This window comes from Pseudophryne corroboree, chromosome 1 (genome assembly GCF_028390025.1).
Source record: "Pseudophryne corroboree isolate aPseCor3 chromosome 1, aPseCor3.hap2, whole genome shotgun sequence".
Classification (NCBI taxonomy): Eukaryota; Metazoa; Chordata; class Amphibia; order Anura; family Myobatrachidae; genus Pseudophryne; species Pseudophryne corroboree.
Window position 1 is genome coordinate 578,606,343 of NC_086444.1, and position 18,531 is coordinate 578,624,873.

The 18,531-nt window shown below is 49.7% G+C and overlaps 1 protein-coding gene across 1 annotated transcript in view; it reads right to left on the reverse strand.

Moving 5' to 3' along the window:
* The window catches only part of MUSK (muscle associated receptor tyrosine kinase), a 408,957-nt gene that overhangs the window by 278,332 nt on the left and 112,094 nt on the right, over positions 1-18,531 (reverse strand). The window contains exon 3 of the mRNA XM_063914218.1: positions 1,598-1,749. Coding sequence (XP_063770288.1) covers positions 1,598-1,749 — 152 coding nt within the window. The remainder of the gene's footprint in view (positions 1-1,597; positions 1,750-18,531) is intronic.

Sequence of the window (18,531 nt, forward strand, 5' to 3'; positions counted from 1 at the left end):
TTACTAAGTGCACTTTGGGGGTCATTCCGAGTTGATCGCTCGCTAGCAGTTTTTAACGCCGTGGAAACGCTATGCTGCCGCCCACTGGGAGTGTATTTTAGCTTAGCAGAAGTGCGAACGGTTGTATCGCAGAGCGTCTGCAAAAAAATGTAGTGTCATTTCAGAGTAGCTCAAAACCTACTCAGCGCTTGCGATCACTTCAGACTATTCAGTTCCGGATTTGACGTCACACACCTGCCCAGAGTTCGCCCAACCACGCATGCATTTTCCTTGGCACGCCTGTATTTTTCCGAACACTCCCTGAAAACGGTCAGTTGCCACCCAGAAACGCCCACTTCATGTCAATCACTCTGCGGCAACCAGTGCGACTGAAATGCATCGCTAGACCTTGTGCAAAACTGCATCGTTCGTTGTGCCCGCAACGTCGCGCGTGCGCATTGCACCGCATACGCATGTGCAGAACTGCCGTTTTTTTAGCCTGATCGCTGTGCTGCAAACAAATGCAGCTAGCGATCAACTCGGAATGACCCCCTCTATTCCTAATGAGACACCATTAACAAAAAACTCAGCTGAGTTAGATAAATGTAAACATAAACAAGCAAAACAAAGAATGAATGTGCAACATACAGCTGAATAAATGCATTCATTTAAAAAAAAATAGCTCAAATAGTCTGTTCATTTACCAGAGATGCACAAAGTAGATAAATGAATACCAAAGAAAGAATAGGACCACAGCTCCTATGTGACATAGTGGGCATAATTCAAGGTTGATCACAAAACAACATATTCCTCTAATGGGCAAACCCATGTCCATTGCAGGTTGGGGAGATATAACATGTGCAGAGAGAGTTAGATTTGGGTGGGTTATATTGTTTCTGTGCAGGGTAAATACTGGCTGCTTTAATTTTGCACTGCAATTTAGATTCCAGTTTGAACGCACCCCACCCAAATCTAACTCTCTCTGCACATGTTACATCTGCCCCCCCTGCACTGCACATGGTTTTGCCCATTAGAGGAAAATGTTGTCTTGCAATCAACTTTGAATTAGGCCCAGTGTCACATATTCTATGTCATATTCTATGGCTTTTAGAAGTTATTCCTAGTGCAAACAAATATGTAAACACACACACACACACACACACACACACACACACACACACACACACACACACACACACACACACACACAATAAAACATATCAATGCATTCAATTAATCTGAAATAAATACCAAACATGCAATTTTATTGTGTCCATATACTGTAAATGTTAGAAACAAACATTTAAAATAAACAACTATTTTGATAGTTCCTACAGAGGCTGGAGTCTCTGTCTCCTGGGACACATCCATTGATTAATATGATAATAATATGTATGCCCTCCTAATACAATCCTATAGTATATTGAAATCATGAACATCAATGCCGATAAACAGCGTTCTCATTAAACATTACCATTCTTGTTGCTTGATTTGTAAAGCCGTGTCTATTTTTGGTTGTTTTAGAGGCAGTTAAATAGACAGATTCGATGTTTGGGTTTTAAGGATTGAACAACTGCTGGCACAGACTAAGCTTATTTTTATTATCGTTGACACTTACTCATTTTCACTTGCAAAGCCCCACAGCTTTCTGCAGGATCCCCCACTCCATTTTTAGCCAGGCAGCAGTACACACCATCATCACCTTCTTCTACGCTGAGGATGGTTAGGAGTTGGCCATTTTCTCGAATGTTGTAACGTGTGTCAAACAACCTGCAGATACAGTGTTCATCATACTGGTTTACACTTTCAGCAGTTTTGCATGGTTATTGCATTGATTTCAATTACAAAATTAGGTTAATTTTTATTTCCATCTCATGACCTTTAAAAAGTACATACCCCTTTAATAGGGGTCTTGTGACCAGCAGCGGCTGCTGCCCCTGGGTTGCAGCATCATCCAAAGTGTGCAGGGGAAAGCTGGCCAGGACATACAGTATGAACATACATGTGACGTTGTATGTAACCTCTGTTGTGGCTTCCTTCACCGGGAATCAGTAGCTGCTGCAGCTTGGAATACACTGCTGAGCCTGTCAATAGTCATTTAGCCTGTCCCTGGACTTCCATTGGCTGGTTTCACAGGAGTCTAGCGCATAGCCAGATTAAGGGGCGGTATGCAGGACATACTGTACCCGGGCCCCCCTGTGTCAGGGGGCCCCCCGGCCAGAGCACACTGATACCACTAGCTTTCCTTCTTAATGAGAGAGCCAGAATGCGAGCAGGACAGTGTGCAGTGCAGTCAGAGACACAGGAATATCATGTTTCATGAGCTACCGATGGAGCTTTCTGACCAGAGGAGAGATCAGAGGTTCTCCTCCTCCCTGCCTGGGTGTCTGAGTCTTGTGTAAACTTTCATGCAATTCAACAATTTGGATCTAGAGATAGAGACACACAGAGTCCTCCTGAGTCCTATCCCAGTGTGTAAGTAGTACAGAGGCTGATGCTAGTCTTGCATGTGACAAGATAAATTATTTTATTTTTCTATGTATTTTAAAGTTCTTTAAGTTGTCTTTGTTCCACTTCAAGAAAATTGTATAAAATTGTCGTCTCTCAATTAGGTGGAGCTATAAACTGTACCCAGGCATTATTAAACTATTAGTTTAAAACTAATATACAGCATTCGTTTAAATTTAATAAACACATCTATACCTCCCACCATGCCCCATTCCTGGATGTGCAAAATGCTTTCTACCTGGACTTCCTTCTTAATTTATGATTGCAAACACCTGTGTTGAAACACCTTTCTTATCAATTAAATAGTTCAACATAGGTGACATCAATCATATATTAAGAGGGAAGTCCAGGTAGAGAGCATTTTGTCCCTCCTGAAATGAGACATGTTGGGAGGTATGCACAATCTAATATACATCCCCCACCTTCAACCTAGCCCCCCCCAGTCTTAAGTGCCCCGGGCACCCACGAGGCTTAATCCGGCCCTGGTCTAGCGGCGGCTAAATGACGATTGACAGACTGAGCAGTAATAATACAGTGTGTTCCATACTGCGGGGGCGGATGATTCCCGGGGAAGGGAGCCAGGACATATGTTACATACAACTTCACATGTATGTTCATATGTCCTGGACAGCTCCCCCTGCACACTTTGGATGGCGCTGCAACCCAGGGGCAGCCGCCGCTGCTGGTTACAAGACCCATATTAAAAGAAAATGACAAAAAGAATAAACTGCATTTTTAAAATTTCCCTTCTGTGTACCAGGTTTAATTTCATTTCATTTGTGTAGATAGCTGCATTATTGGAAAGTTTCACTAACACATATGTGATGCTTGATCGGCGTATATATCACGTAGGGAAGCGGTAAAATAGGATGGGACCTCTTTACATTTATACACATCCCTCAGCTCCTAGTAATATGGACACTTCTATGCGACTGTTTAGACAAGTAGAAGGTGAGCAAACGGAAAATGTTATGCTCAGCTGTCCTGTGCAAGCACAATTTAGATAAACTCATTGGAAACACATCTACGTGCTGACAACTGCCAAAAAATTGTTTGATGAACTTATTTCAATTCTTTTTTCCATTCTAGGAAAAGCCTCTAAAATGCACTATGAGGATGAAGTCAAATGCACTCAGCTTTTATCCTAATACTGGCCTAACACTCCAATGCAGTGCTGTGCATAAATCATTTATTATTATTATTACTATTATTATTATTATTATTATTATTATTAATAATAATAATAATAATAATAATAATAATAATAAATGTAGCATAGCACATAAAATTATAGCTTTATCTATTCAGAAGGTAGTACATATTACTTCTCTAACTGACATTTCATAAATAATTACTGAAATTATGTTATATCATGCTTGCTGATATAATTGCTTTCCCCGTCGGGAGAGGCAGTCGGGTGGGTAGTTCAGTGGGCGTCATGTAACAAGGCTGGCAGTTTGGGGAGCAAACCGCTACACAAACTTGTGATTCCCGGCATTGTACAGCAAAGGGCAGGGGCCTAGTGGTTTAGTGAGATTCATATCTACAAGCTGCCCGGACCACCACTTTGATCAGGAAGTGGGTGGCAGCGACAGGGGAAACTTGTCTAGTTTTCCAGGTGTTAGGGAATTCTACCCAAGATTTGAGAGTCTCCCATGACGTTCCAGCAGTGTATTATATAAGTTAGAAAATATTTTAAAATCTGTTGTCATAGGAATAATGGCAAATTGTAAATGGCATATTGCAAAAAAATTACACTTCATCACAATAACAGGGAGATTGATTAAAAGCACCCATTAAACCATTAGATACATTAGAGGTTGTCTGTGCTTCCAACTGCTCTTACGCATGGTATTTTAATTGCTTGTGGTCTATAAATACAAAACAAAAAATGCTCATGAATATGGATGAACACTGTTTATCATTATCATATGGATCAATGGTTCTTATTTCAAGCTCCTCTTGTTCTCCTTAGGTGAGATGCATGTAATACACCATGGGGGTAATTCCGAGTTGTTCGCCCGTTGCCGATTTTCGCTATACTGCAGAGCGCATGCGCTTAGTTATTTTTCTAAAAACTTAGCTGTTTTGCTGTAGCGTCTGCGGCGCTTTTCAGTCGCAGTGGTGTTCGGTAAATGATTGACAGGAAAGGGGCGTTTCTGGGCAGCAACTCAGCGTTTTCCCGGCGTTGACTAAAAAACGCAGGCGTGTCAGGGAAAAACGCGGGAGTGTCTGGAGAAACGGGGGAGTGGCTGGCCGAACGCAGGGTGTGTTTGTGACGTCAAACCAGGAACGAAACGGGCTGAGGTGATCGCAGTGTAGGAGTAAGTCTCAAGCTACTCAGAAACTGCTAAGAATTATTTATTCGCAATTCTGCTAATCTTTTGTTCGCAATTCTGCTAAGCTGAGATACACTCCCAGAGGGCGGCGGCCTAGCGTCTGCAAAGCTGCTAAAAGCAGCTAGCGAGCGAACAACTCGGAATGAGGGCCCATGGGGGGTGATTCCGAGTTGTTCACTCGTTGCCGATTTTCGCTATACTGCGATTATCCGCTAACTGCGCATGCGCAATGTTCGCAGAGCGCATGCGCTTAGCTATTTTACACAAAAGTTAGGTATTTTACTCACGGCATAATGAAGCTTTTTCATCGCTGTGCTGATCGTAGTGTGATTGACAGGAAGTGGGTGTTTCTGGGCGGAAACTGGCCGTTTTATGGGAGTGTGCAGAAAAACGCAGGCATTCGAGTTGCAAAACGCAGGAGTGGCTGGAGAAACGGGGGAGTGGTTGAGCAAACGCTGGGTGTCTTTGTGACATCAAACCAGGAACGAAAAGGTCTGAGCTGGTCGCAATGGCTGAGTAAGTCTGGAGCTACTCAGAAACTGCTAAGAAATTTCTATTCGCAATTCTGCTAATCTTTCATTCGCAATTCTGCTATGCTAAGATACACTCCCAGAGGGCAGCGGCTTAGCGTGTGCAATGCTGCTAAAAGCAGCTAGCGAGCGAACCACTCGGAATCACCCCCCCATATACTGTAGACCCAGCCAGTATACTCTGTACTCATTTGTAAGAATCCTGGGGCATACAAAATATATGTTGTGTGTCAAAATGTAGGTTTTAGTTAGTTAGTGTTGCCCATAGCATTGTGCATAACCTAATATTTGGGAGTCTAGAATCGGACAGGGGCATGATGGTGGCATGACAGGGGAATGTCTGCCAAACTTCCTTGCAGATCAGGACAATTGCGGAACTGTGGAACCATCACTCTGAAAGAGCAACCAATTGCATGTACTTTAACTTTATAAAATGATAGAAACTTGTTACTGTCCCTTTTGAAATCACAAATAATTATTTTGGTTAAATGGGCTGGCTGTGTGGAATTACCATCGGCCTGACAGATACAGTAGAGGCTGAGTGCGCCTTATATTATGCTGACATAGAATGGAAAATGGGCATCAATGTACCCAGCAGGAGAAATACCAACAATGCAGTGGGTGCAGTAGTTATAGGGCCCAGAGTGAAGGGGGACATCAGTGCCTGGTTACCTTCTCGAATCACCCATTCTGCTCATAGAAGAATAGACTTCTGCCTCTTTTAAAAAGTACATCTAAACTGTATGGCCAAGTTCGCCCCAAAAAATTTTGATTGGCCCTGCGATGCAGTTTTCTGCTTCTGAGCATCACTATGGACATCCATACAGTATTGCTGAAGTGTAAGACAAAGTAAATACACTTAACTAAAGGATCATTTCTAGATGTAAAATACAAACTGATCCCAACTGATTACCTGGAATCCAGAATCGTGGGATCAGGCAGATACACCAATGACTTGTGCTAACCTGGCTCGGGTATGAGTCATTAGGTCGACCACACTTAGGTCGACAGTCATTAGATCGACCACTATTGGTCGACATGGTCACTAGGTCGACATGGAAAAAGGTCAACATGAGTTTTTTTTACAGTTTTTGGTGTCATTTTCTTCGTAAAGTGATGGGGAACCCCAATTAGTGCACCGTGTCCCCTCGCATGGCTCGCTTCACTCGCCATGCGCAAGGTGCCTCGCTCCACTACCGCTGCGCTCGGCACAGGTTACCATTCCTAATTGTAGTACACTTGGTTCGTAATGTATGGAAAAGTTCAAAAATTAAGAAAAAAATTTGAAAAACTGATGTCGACCTTTTCCATGTCCACCTAGTACATGTTGACCTATTGACCATGTTGAACTATTGACAATGTTGACCTAATGCATGTCGACCTAATGACTGTCGACCTAAGTGTGGTCGACCTAATGACTGTCGATCTAAGTGCTGTTGACCTAATGACCATATCCCACCTGGCTCTACTAAGCTACTTCCCAGTGTTGTGTGAGAGGTTCAGCAGGTGGAAGGAGAGTAGTCCTCCAATAACACACTGCGGGCAGCAGGGACGTGCAGTCAGGAGAGGCAGTGCCTTTTCTATCATTAATGATTACAACAATACAAAGATACTTATGACACATCCTGTTTCTGTGTCATAAGTATATGCTTTATATTATTGTAATAATTTTTTACAATTTAAAAACATGCTTAAATAACTTTCGGAGGCACTGACAGCAGTGCCTCCCGTGGCCAATAATAAAGGGTCAGAAGTGGGGAGTGGGGCCAAGCAACAGGCAGTAAAAAGCCCATTCAAAAAAGCGGGGTAAGCGGCACTAGTATAAGTGCCTCAGTGACAGGGACGTGCTTTCAGCCCATATGGGAACAAAGGCGCCGAGCCCGGGATGGCGCCGGAAAGGGGTAAGGGGGAGGGGCGGCAGGTGGCCCGCGGGCCAGCGGCGCAAAGGAAAGGGGGGGCGGGCAGGTGTGCCCGTCCCCTCTTTCACACCTGGAGAGCTGGCAGCCAGTCAGAAGGCGGGGGGGGCGGCCGGACATCGGGCGGGTAAATAGGAAAGGCGGGGGGAGGAGGCGGCCAGTGAGGAGAGAGCAGAGCTCATAGCGTGAGCTCTGTCTGCGAGGAGTCCGATCACCAGCAGCGGCGGCGGCCAGCGAAGCGGAGCGGAAGGCACCCACATCGACAACGAGAAGCAGCATTCACTCGCGGGGGGGCGCGGCACAGCGGGTCCACATCGGAGGCGCAGGCAGCAGCGGCAGGGGAGCCCGATCTTCATCGCGCGCAGGCCGGGTAAGTGACTTCCGGTCACTTCCGGTCGCTCGGCGGCTCCTACTTTCGGGCGCATCGCGGGGGGGCCGAAAAGTGTTACACTCGCCGGACAGGGCCACCCGCGATCTCGGCCCCGCTGGTCAGCTGCACAGCGCACACTGTCTCCCCTGCATAAGCACAATAAAAAGCAGCATGGAGGGGCCAGCAGAGAGGGGGGTCAGAAGAAGGAGCATACCCCACAGATTCAGAGAGGAGACCGAGGACAGCGCAGGGTTATACTTTAACCCTGCAGGGAGGGAAGGAACATGTCAGCAGCAACAGCAGCAGCACAGGGATAATGAGGCAGAAAGCTCCCCCTGGCGGCCGGAAAGGAAGAGGACGGCTGCAGGAGCAGAGGAGAAGAAAAAGCAGCTCCAATCCCACAGCCAGGGCGGCGAAGAGGAAGAAGCAGCCGGCAGCAGCGACCACCAGCGAGCAGCAACAGGGGGTGAGTGACCTGCCGCCTATTTACGAAGATATCCCCGCGGCAGCGGAGTCAGACGGCCCCGACTCCGGGGGGGAGGGGCGGAAGGTTTGGGAAAAAAGTTTGAACAACGGCAACCCCAGCTCACCCACCACACAACCGCAAACCCCAGCCCGTAGATGTGAGAAAGGAGAAGCAGGATACGAGGGCGGGCCATCATCAGGCGGCCGGGACGCTTGGGTGCAGCAGGCTTCCACCCAGCTGTTCAGGGAGGTGTCACAGCTTCCGGCGTTGGGGCAACTGGGCAGGGGACGACAGGACCCCGTACACCGTCACAGCAGGGAGAGGCATTACAAGGGGCATGCAAGCAGGGAGTCATCTTATGGCCAGAGATCCCCGCGTTACCACTCGCCACCTCCCAGCTCCCGACATCAACACAGCCACCATTCCGCAGCACGCAGGTCATCACCGATTAGGAGTTACAGCCGACACGCATCACCGCCGGCGGCATACATCACCTCACGGCACGGCTGTCGAGGGTGCAGCTGCAGCAGGCAAGAAGACAGGCAGGAGCAGCGTTATCAGCTGATGGAAGGAGGGTATCGATCAGCGCAGCACAGCAGCCAGCATGGCACTCCGGCAAGACAAGGCGACAGGGCGGCAGGACACAGGAACTTGCAAGTCTTCACCACGCCAGCCAGATCACTGCATGGGAACAATACGGCGGTCCACGGTACCATCACGCCACGGGAGCAGCAGCGCGTATACACGCAGCGGTCAGGAGGCGCGGAATTCCAGCGTGCAGAGAGCGTCACGGGCTACGCTCCGGCCAGCGATGCCCCAGCAGTCCACACGGTCCAAGTGGCTACCGCACCGAAGGCGGTGTCCTGCGCAATGACCAGCGCGGACGGTCCAGCGAGGGAATCCTCACACGGGATGGGTGAGACCAATGTTGATATGAACAGTTTGTGTAATGTTATTGTGTCCCCAGATATCTCGCAAAATGTTAGTGATGTTATGGTTATGTTCACGGGGGTGGTTGGTAATGGCGGAGCAGGTCAGGGGAGGGAGCAGGGGGATAGCGTAACGGATTCGGATGAGGACGAATCATGCAGAGTATTGAGGGAGCAGCTAAAGTTAGCCAGAGCGACTTGTAAGAAAAAGAAAGGGCTTACCCCTGGGACAGACGCGGTTAGGGAGCGGATGGGGCAGGTGCAGCAGGACACAGCTAAGAAATTTTTGCAGACAGGGACCGCAGTGGGTTGTGAGTTTAGTTCAGTGGCAGGCCACCTGCCAAAACAAACCAGAAAGGAGATTGAAAAAGGGGCGTTCGTGGATATATGCTCATTGACCGAGAAAGGCCTGAGCGACAAGGAAAAGGCGAAACCGAAAGGGGGTACACAAGCCGATAGCTACAAGACTATGGAGAACTGGCTGAGCGGAATGTTCGCCTACTCCGGCTGTTACATAGAAGCGTACCCCGAGGTAGCGATGAGCATGTTAAAATATACGGATTTTATATACTCCGTGTACAAGGAGCAAGGGGGATCAGTCTGGCTGAGGTACGACGAGAGATTCAGAGCGAAGGCGGAGGGCGGTAAGCCCATTGACTTCGGAGTTAGGGACCTCGACGCGTGACTCAAGGCATTAGCAAGTGGTATAGGGGAGAAGGCTACACCGGCACATGCAGCCGGTGCGGGGAGGCCTAGCACGCAGAAGCATGACCTTAAATGTTGGGCGTTTAACGAATCACAGTGCACCCGCACGCAGTGCAAGTTCAAGCACGCATGTTCTTTTTGCAACGCAAGCCATGCCGCAAAGGATTGCAATAGGAAAAGGGCTAATCACCCAAGAAAGCTACCCGCGGCAGCAGGGGCTGGGAAAAGCGGTTAGCCCAGTGAACCTAAGCAGGATCCTGGGGTGGCTAGCCAGGTATCCCAAGCAGCAGGAAGCCAAATTGCTGCGGGACGGTTTTAGGGAGGGTTTTAGAATACCGATAATAAGAGAGGTCCCGCCCACAGAAAAAATAAGAAACCTGAAATCCGTCAAGGAACAACCGGGGGTGGTACGCGAGAAGATCGCAAAGGAGCTAGAGTTAGGTAGAATGGCGGGGCCATTCACAGTTCCACCAATACAGGATTTGATAGTTTCACCTTTGGGACTGTCCCAAAAAAGGCACCGGGGAAGTTCAGGCTCATTCAGCACCTGTCTTACCCCGAGGGAGGGTCAGTGAACGACGCACTGGACAAAGAGCAATGCTCAGTGCAGTATCAATCTTTTGACCAGGCGGTCAAGATGGTAAGAGCACAAGGGAGAGGAGCTCTCATGGCAAAACTAGACATCGAGTCGGCTTTCAGACTGCTCCCCTTGCACCCAGAGAGCTTCAGGCTGATGGGGTTAAGCTTTGACGGGGTTTTCTTTGTGGACAAATGCCTGCCAATGGGTTGCGCCATTTCATGCGCTTTCTTCGAGGCATTTAGTTCGTTTCTACAATGGTGTTTGCAGGAACGCGCTGGGGCAAGGGCCATAGCGCATTATCTAGACGATTTCTTGGTGGCGGGCCCACCAGAGTCGGGACAGTGCAGCCACCTTTTACGCGAGCTACGGGGTATGCTGGAAGAGTTCAGCGTACCCATCGCGGCGGAGAAAACTGAGGGTCCAACGGAAGTTATATCCTATTTAGGCATAGAAATCGACACGGTTAGGCAGGAGTGCAGACTCCCCACAGAGAAGGTGGTAAAGTTGGTCAGGGAGGTGAGCGACTGCGCAAAGGCCAAGAAGGTCACGTTGGGGCAGTTGCAGTCATTACTGGGGAGCCTAAATTTCGCTTGCAGGGTGATTCCAATGGGCAGAATCTTCAAGAGGCGGCTGGAACAAGCCACAGCAGGCATGGCAACAAAGCACCACTTCATACGTATCACCAGGGAGCTTAGGAAGGACCTGCGGGTGTGGGAGGAGTTCCTCCTACATTTCAACGGTGTGCAAATCTGGCCCAAGGCAGTAGCGTCAAACCGCGCGCTGCAGTTATTTACAGACGCAGCAGGAGCTACGGGGTTTGGGGCATACTTGCAGGGCGAATGGTGCGCCCAGCAATGGCCACCAGAATGGGAGACCGCGGGGATCACCAGGAATTTAGCGGCATTGGAGTTGTTCCCAATAATCGTGGCAGTTGATATATGGGGAAAAGAGCTGGCAAACAGGCAGATCCAATTCTGGTGCGACAACATGGGGGTGGTGCAAGCCGTTAACAACCAGCGGGCATCATCGCCGCCAGTGGTCAGGTTGCTTAGGAGGTTGGTGGCAGCATGTTTGCACCACAACATAACATTCAAAGCTAGACACGTGCCAGGGGAGAAGAACGTAATAGCGGACGCATTGTCCAGGCAGAAGTGGGAAGTTTTTAGGGCAGCAGCACCTGGAGCAAACGCAATAGGTTTAACATGCCCCTCCTATCTCTGGCAGATAGTCGATCAGAATTAGACAACTTGGTGGAGCGGTCCCTGGCACCAAAGACCTGGAAGGCCTACAAGGCCGCATGGGAAAAATGGCGGCAGTTCCAGGGGGCGGGGGATATTGAAGCCAAGCCTCCACAGCATCAATTGTTGGCGTTCTTGGACAAGCTCAGAAGGGAGCAGACCTCCAGGGTCAGAGCAAACACGATACTGGCAGGTGTATCCTTTTTTCAGAAACTGGCAGGCAAAAGGGACGAGACGAAGAGTTTCGTAGTACGCACTATAATGAAGGGCTGGGCAAGGGCGGAGGTTAGGAAACCAGATGCTAGAGAGCCAATCACAATCGAAAGGCTGAGGAAACTGATAGAAGCAGTCCCAAGCGTCTGCCGCGACCAGAGCGAGGCGAGGTTGTTTACAACGGCGTTTATGATGGCTTTTAGTGGGGCATTCAGGGTTAGCGAATTGGTAGCGCAGTCCAAAACGGCAAAGGAAACTGGCCTGCAGCACAGTAGCGTTAGCATAGCGGATGACACGGTATTGTGTAAAATACGCCGATCTAAGACAGACCAGAACGGAAAGGGAAAATGGGTGCAGCTACGTAGGCACGCCGACGCTACGGTCTGCCCGGTAAGGGCGGTCGAAGCCTTTCGGGTAACAAGACCGGCAGGAGGGGAGAATTTTCTGGTGCACAAGGACGAGGCTGCGCTCACTAGGTACCAGTTCTCAGCAGTATTGAAGAGATGCGTAGGAGCACTTGGCTGGCAGGCGGAGAGGTTCGGGACACACTCGTTTAGAATTGGGGCGGCCACGTCAGCCGCTAACGAAGGGTGCGCGATCGAGGAGATCAAAGCGTTAGGCAGGTGGGGGTCCAACAGCTGTAGGCGCTACATTAGACCCCTCAACGACGAAACAGAAAATATCTAACTATCATATTCCCCCCTCTCCCACACATTCCCCATCCGCAGGAGAAAAGGAGGCAAGACAGATATGGATCGTCGGTCATTCATACGTTCACTGGGCGGCAGCAAGGGCCGCAGGGAGGTCGTATGGAAGGCAGTTGGGGCTAGCGGAGAAGGATGGGAATGTACGCTGGTTTGGGCAAAGAGGGATGAGGTGGCACGGCTTGAGGGGCACCTTGTTATCCGGGGAAGAGGCGGCAGGCAGCCCGGACACCATAGTATTACACCTGGGGGGTAACAATTTGGGCGACATGAAATCCCTAGACTTGATCAGGACAATACGGGCCGATCTAGCGTGGGTAAACGAGCGATGGCCGGACGTAGAGTTAATATGGTCTAACATTATCCCCAGGCTATCTTGGCGCGGAGCATGGAAAGGGGCAGGAGTAGAGAGGGCCAGGAAAAGGGTCAACGCGGCCGTGGGCAAGTGCGTTGCAGCGCTAGGGGGACGGGTCGTACGGCATAAGGACATCAGCCAAAAGATCAGTGGGCATGTATAGGTGCGACGGGGTCCATTTGTCGGACATTGGGATTGACCTGTTCAATAATGCGCTTCAGGAGGCACTGGAGGCCGGGGGTCGGTAGCTGGTTGCAGGGTGGGGGCTTCGGGTCTCGGGGGGGCAGCCGAGACCCTCGCGTGGCGGGAAGAAGCGGTGCGCAAGGCATGGCGAACGGGGGGAGCCAGCTGAGGTTGGCAGATTCACCCTCGGTGAACGGGCGCACGCTCGGCTCCAGCTTTGGACGGTTGGGCCAGTGAGCTGCGTGCCAGGCGAGCGTGATATGCGCCAGGAGGGCTGGTTCCCCAGGGGCGTTGCCGCGGTGCCTACAGGGTAGGCAGGGCACGCCCCCAGGTAATCAGGAGGGGTCAGTGACCCAGTTGCGCCTTGCCCACCATTTCTGTCCGTGCCCTGCAACCTTGTAAGGTAACATGGAATAAGGTAATGGAAATAAACTGTGGCCAGTAATTCGATCCAAAAGACATGTGTCAGACTCTTATTTAAAGGGGAGCTTATTTGAGCGGTAACAAAGGGGGACGCCGTGGGTCGACCTCTCCCCCTTATGAAAGCACGCCCCTATCACTGATGCATGGGCACCAGAATCACAGCTCTCATTGGAATCCAGTCCACCCTCCACCCCGAGAGAGGCCCCTGCACCAGTGCACCTGTTCCCCTGCTCACCTCTCACTGCCATCACTCCAGGTACGGACAGGCTGGCCTCACACTTCGGGGGGCGCCGCAGCCCGACATACTGGAGCTTGTGAACTATGCGCTCCGCCCCCTCCACAGGTCAGTGTCCGTGCTGTCAGCAGCGCTGCCAGACAGCCAGCGGGTGTGTATAACCCGCCATCTCCCGGAGTCCGTGCTGAGCACTGCTGTGTACAGACCATGGGCTGCCCTGCACTCTGTGTTTCACAGGGGTTCACTACGGCTGGCAGGCGGTCGGGCTCCCGGCGACCAGCATACCGGCGCCGGGAGGCCGACCGCCGGCTTACCGACAGTGTGGCGAGCGCAAATGAGCCCCTTGCGGGCTCGCTGCACTCGCCACGCTACGGGCACGGTGGCGCGCTACGCGCGCCACACTATTTTATTCTCCCTCCAGGGGGGTCGTGGACCCCCACGAGGGAAAATAAGTGTCGGTATGCTGGCTGTCGGGCTCCCGGCGCCGGTATACTGAGCGCCGGGAGCCCGACCGCCGGCATACAGAAGACCACCCGTTTCACAGAGCAGGGCAGCCAATGGTGAGTTCACAGCAGCGCTCAGCATGGAGATGTGCTGGGAGTATAAGGGGAGGGTTGTGTATGTGTGTGGGGTGATTACTGCAGTGAATATGTGCTGGGGTATAAGGGGTGGGGGTGGGGGTGGGTGGTGATTACTGTGTGTCAGCGGGGGGAGGGGGGTGAATATTGCAGTGCACATGTGCTGAGGTATATGGGAGGAGGTGATTAATGCAGTGAATATGTGCTTGGGTATAAGGGGTGGGGGGGTTAGTACTGTGTATCTGCGGGTGGAGGGAGTGAATACTGGGGGTGAATACTGCAGTGCACATGTGCTGGGGTATAAGGGGGGGTGATTAATGCAGTGAATATGTGCAGGGGTATAAGGGGAGGGGTGGGGGTGATTACTAGTGATGAGCGGGTTCGGTTCCTCGGAAACCGAACCCCCCCGAACTTCACCCATTTTACATGGGTCCAAGGCATACTCGGATTCTCCCGTATGGCTCGGTTAACCTGAGAGCGCCAGAACGCCATCATCCCGCTGTCGGATTCTTACGAGATTCGGATTCTATATAAGGAGCCGCGCGTCGCCGCCATTTTCACTCGTGCATTGGAAATGTTAGGGAGAGGACGTGGCTGGCGTCCTCTCCGTTTATTAATGTTGCCGCAAATATTTGTGCTTATTGCTTAATTGTGGGGACTGGGGAGCAGCTGTATTATAAAGGAGGAGTACAGTGCAGAGTTTTGCTGACCAGTGACCACCAGTTTTATCCGTTCTCTGCCTGAAAAACGCTCCATATCTGTGCTCAGTGTGCTGCATATATCTGTGCTCACACTGCTTTATTGTGGGGACTGGGGACCAGCAGTATTATATAGAAGGAGTACAGTGCAGAGTTTTGCTGACCAGTGACCACCAGTATTATACGTTGTCTGCCTGAAAAACGCTCCATATCTGTGCTCAGTGTGCTGCATATATCTGTGCTCACACTGCTTTATTGTGGGGACTGGGGACCAGCAGTATTATATAGGAGGAGTACAGTGCAGAGTTTTGCTGACAGTGACCACCAGTATATATAGCAGTACGGTACGGAAGGCCACTGCTCTACCTACCTCTGTGTCGTCAAGTATACTATCCATCTAGATTCTATACCTGTGGTGCATTTTAGTTTTGCAGTTTGCTGACAGTGACCACCAGTATATATAGCAGTACGGTACGGAAGGCCACTTCTCTACCTACCTCTGTGTCATCAAGTATACTATCCATCTAGATTCTATACCTGTGGTACATTTTAGTTTTGCAGTTTGCTGACAGTGACCACCAGTATATATAGCAGTACGGTACGGAAGGCCACTGCTCGACCTACCTCTGTGTCGTCAAGTATACTATCCATCTAGATTCTATACCTGTGGTGCATTTTAGTTTTGCAGTTTGCTGACAGTGACCACCAGTATATATAGCAGTACGGTACGGAAGGCCACTGCTTTACCTACCTCTGTGTCGTCAAGTATACTATCCATCTAGATTCTATACCTGTGGTGCATTTTAGTTTTGCAGTTTGCTGACAGTGACCACCAGTATATATAGCAGTACGGTACGGAAGGCCACTGCTCTACCTACCTCTGTGTCGTCAAGTATACTATCCATCCATACCTGTGGTGCATTTCAGTTGTGCGCAGTATATATAGTAGTAGGCCATTGCTATTGATACTGTCATATAATTCCACACATTAAAAAATGGAGAACAAAAATGTGGAGGTTAAAATAGGGAAAGATCAAGATCCACTTCCACCTCGTGCTGAAGATGCTGCCACTAGTCATGGTCGAGACGATGAAATGCCATCAACGTCGTCTGCCAAGGCCGATGCCCAATGTCATAGTAGAGAGCATGTAAAATCCAAAAAACAAAAGTTCAGTTAAATGACCCAAAAAATCAAAATTAAAAGCGTCTGATGAGAAGCGTAAACTTGCCAATATGCCATTTACGACACGGAGTGGCAAGGAACGGCTGAGGCCTTGGCCTATGTTCATGGCTAGAGGTTCAGATTCACATGAGGATGGAAGCACTCATCCTCTCGCTAGAAAACTGCAGTGCCACTCCTAGATGGGCCAGGTGTTTGTGTAAGCCACTTGGGTCGCTTAGCTTAGTCACACAGCTACCTCATTGCACCTCTTTTTTTCTTTGCATCATGTGCTGTTTGGGGACTATTTTTTTAATTCTGCCATCCTGTCTGACACTGCAGTGCCACTCCTAGATGGTCCAGGTGTTTGTGTCAGCCACTTGTGTCGCTTAGCTTAGTCACACAGCGACCTTGGTGCGTCTCTTTTTTTCTTTGCATCATGTGCTGTTTGGGGACTATTTTTTTGAAGTGCCATCCTGTCTGACACTGCAGTGCCACTCCTAGATGGGCCAGGTGTTTGTGTCGGCCACTTGTGTCGCTTAGCTTAGTCACACAGTGACCTTGGTGCGTCTCTTTTTTTCTTTGCATCATGTGCTGTTTGGGGACTATTTTTTTGAAGTGCCATCCTGTCTGACACTGCAGTGCCACTCCTAGATGGGCCAGGTGTTTGTGTCGGCCACTTGTGTCGCTTAGCTTAGTCACACAGCGACCTTGGTGCGCCTCTTTTTTTCTTTGCATCATGTGCTGTTTGGGGACAATTTTTTTGAAGTGCCATCCTGTCTGACACTGCAGTGCCACTCCTAGATGGGCCAGGCGTTTGTGTCGGCCACTTGTGTCGCTTAGCTTAGTCACACAGTGACCTTGGTGCGTCTCTTTTTTTCTTTGCATCATGTGCTGTTTGGGGACTATTTTTTTGAAGTGCCATCCTGTCTGACACTGCAGTGCCACTCCTAGATGGGCCAGGTGTTTGTGTCGGCCACTTGTGTCGCTTAGCTTAGTCACACAGCGACCTTGGTGCGCCTCTTTTTTTCTTTGCATCATGTGCTGTTTGGGGACTATTTTTTTGAAGTGCCATCCTGTCTGACACTGCAGTGCCACTCCTAGATGGGCCAGGCGTTTGTGTCGGCCACTTGTGTCGCTTAGCTTAGTCACACAGCGACCTTGGTGCGTCTCTTTTTTTCTTTGCATCATGTGCTGTTTGGGGACTATTTTTTGAAGTGCCATCCTGTCTGACACTGCAGTGCCACTCCTAGATGGGCCAGGTGTTTGTGTCGGCCACTTGTGTCGCTTAGCTTAGTCACACAGCGACCTTGGTGCGTCTCTTTTTTTCTTTGCATCATGTGCTGTTTGGGGACTATTTTTTTGAAGTGCCATCCTGTCTGACACTGCAGTACCACTCCTAGATCGGCCACTTGTGTCGCTTAGCTTAGTCACACAGCTACTTCATTGCACCTCTTTTTTTCTTTGCATCATGTGCTGTTTGGGGACAATTTTTTTGAAGTGCCATCCTGTCTGACACTGCAGTGCCACTCCTAGATGGGCCAGGTGTTTGTGTCGGCCACTTGTGTCGCTTAGCTTAGTCACACAGCGACCTTGGTGCGCCTCTTTTTTTCTTTGCATCATGTGCTGTTTGGGGACAATTTTTTTGAAGTGCCATCCTGCCTGACACTGCAGTGCCACTCCTAGATGGGCCAGGTGTTTGTGTCGGCCACTTGTGTCGCTTAGCTTAGCCATCCAGCGACCTCGGTGCAAATTTTAGGACTAAAAATAATATTGTGAGGTGTGAGGTGTTCAGAATAGACTGAAAATGAGTGTAAATTATGGTTATTGAGGTTAATAATACTATGGGATCAAAATGACCCCCAAATTCTATGATTTAAGCTGTTTTTGAGGGTTTTTTGTAAAAAAAAACACCCGAATCCAAAGCACACCCGAATCCGACAAAAAAATTTCAGGGAGGTTTTGGCAAAACGCGTCCGAATCCAAAACACGGCCGCGGAACCGAATCCAAAACCAAAACACAAAACCCGAAAAATTTCCGGTGCACATATCTAGTGATTACTGTATGTCTGCCGGAGTGCGTGATTACTACATACGTGCTGGGCTATAAGGGAAGGGGTGTGGGGGGATGATTACTGTGTGTCTGCCGGGGGGAGTTGATATGTGCTGGGGTATTAGGGGAGGGGTGGGGGGATGATTACTGTGTGTCTGCCGGGAGGTGAGGGGGGGGGGGGGATTACTGCATATGTGCTGGGGTATAAGTGTGTGTGTGGGAGGGTTGATTACTGTGTGTCTGCCAGGGTATAAGGGGGGGAATATTACTGCATATGTGCTGGGGTATAAGGGGAGGGGGGATGAATACTGCGTCTGTGCTGGGGTATAAGGACAGGGGGCGATTACTACTGCTGTCTCGATTAACCGGC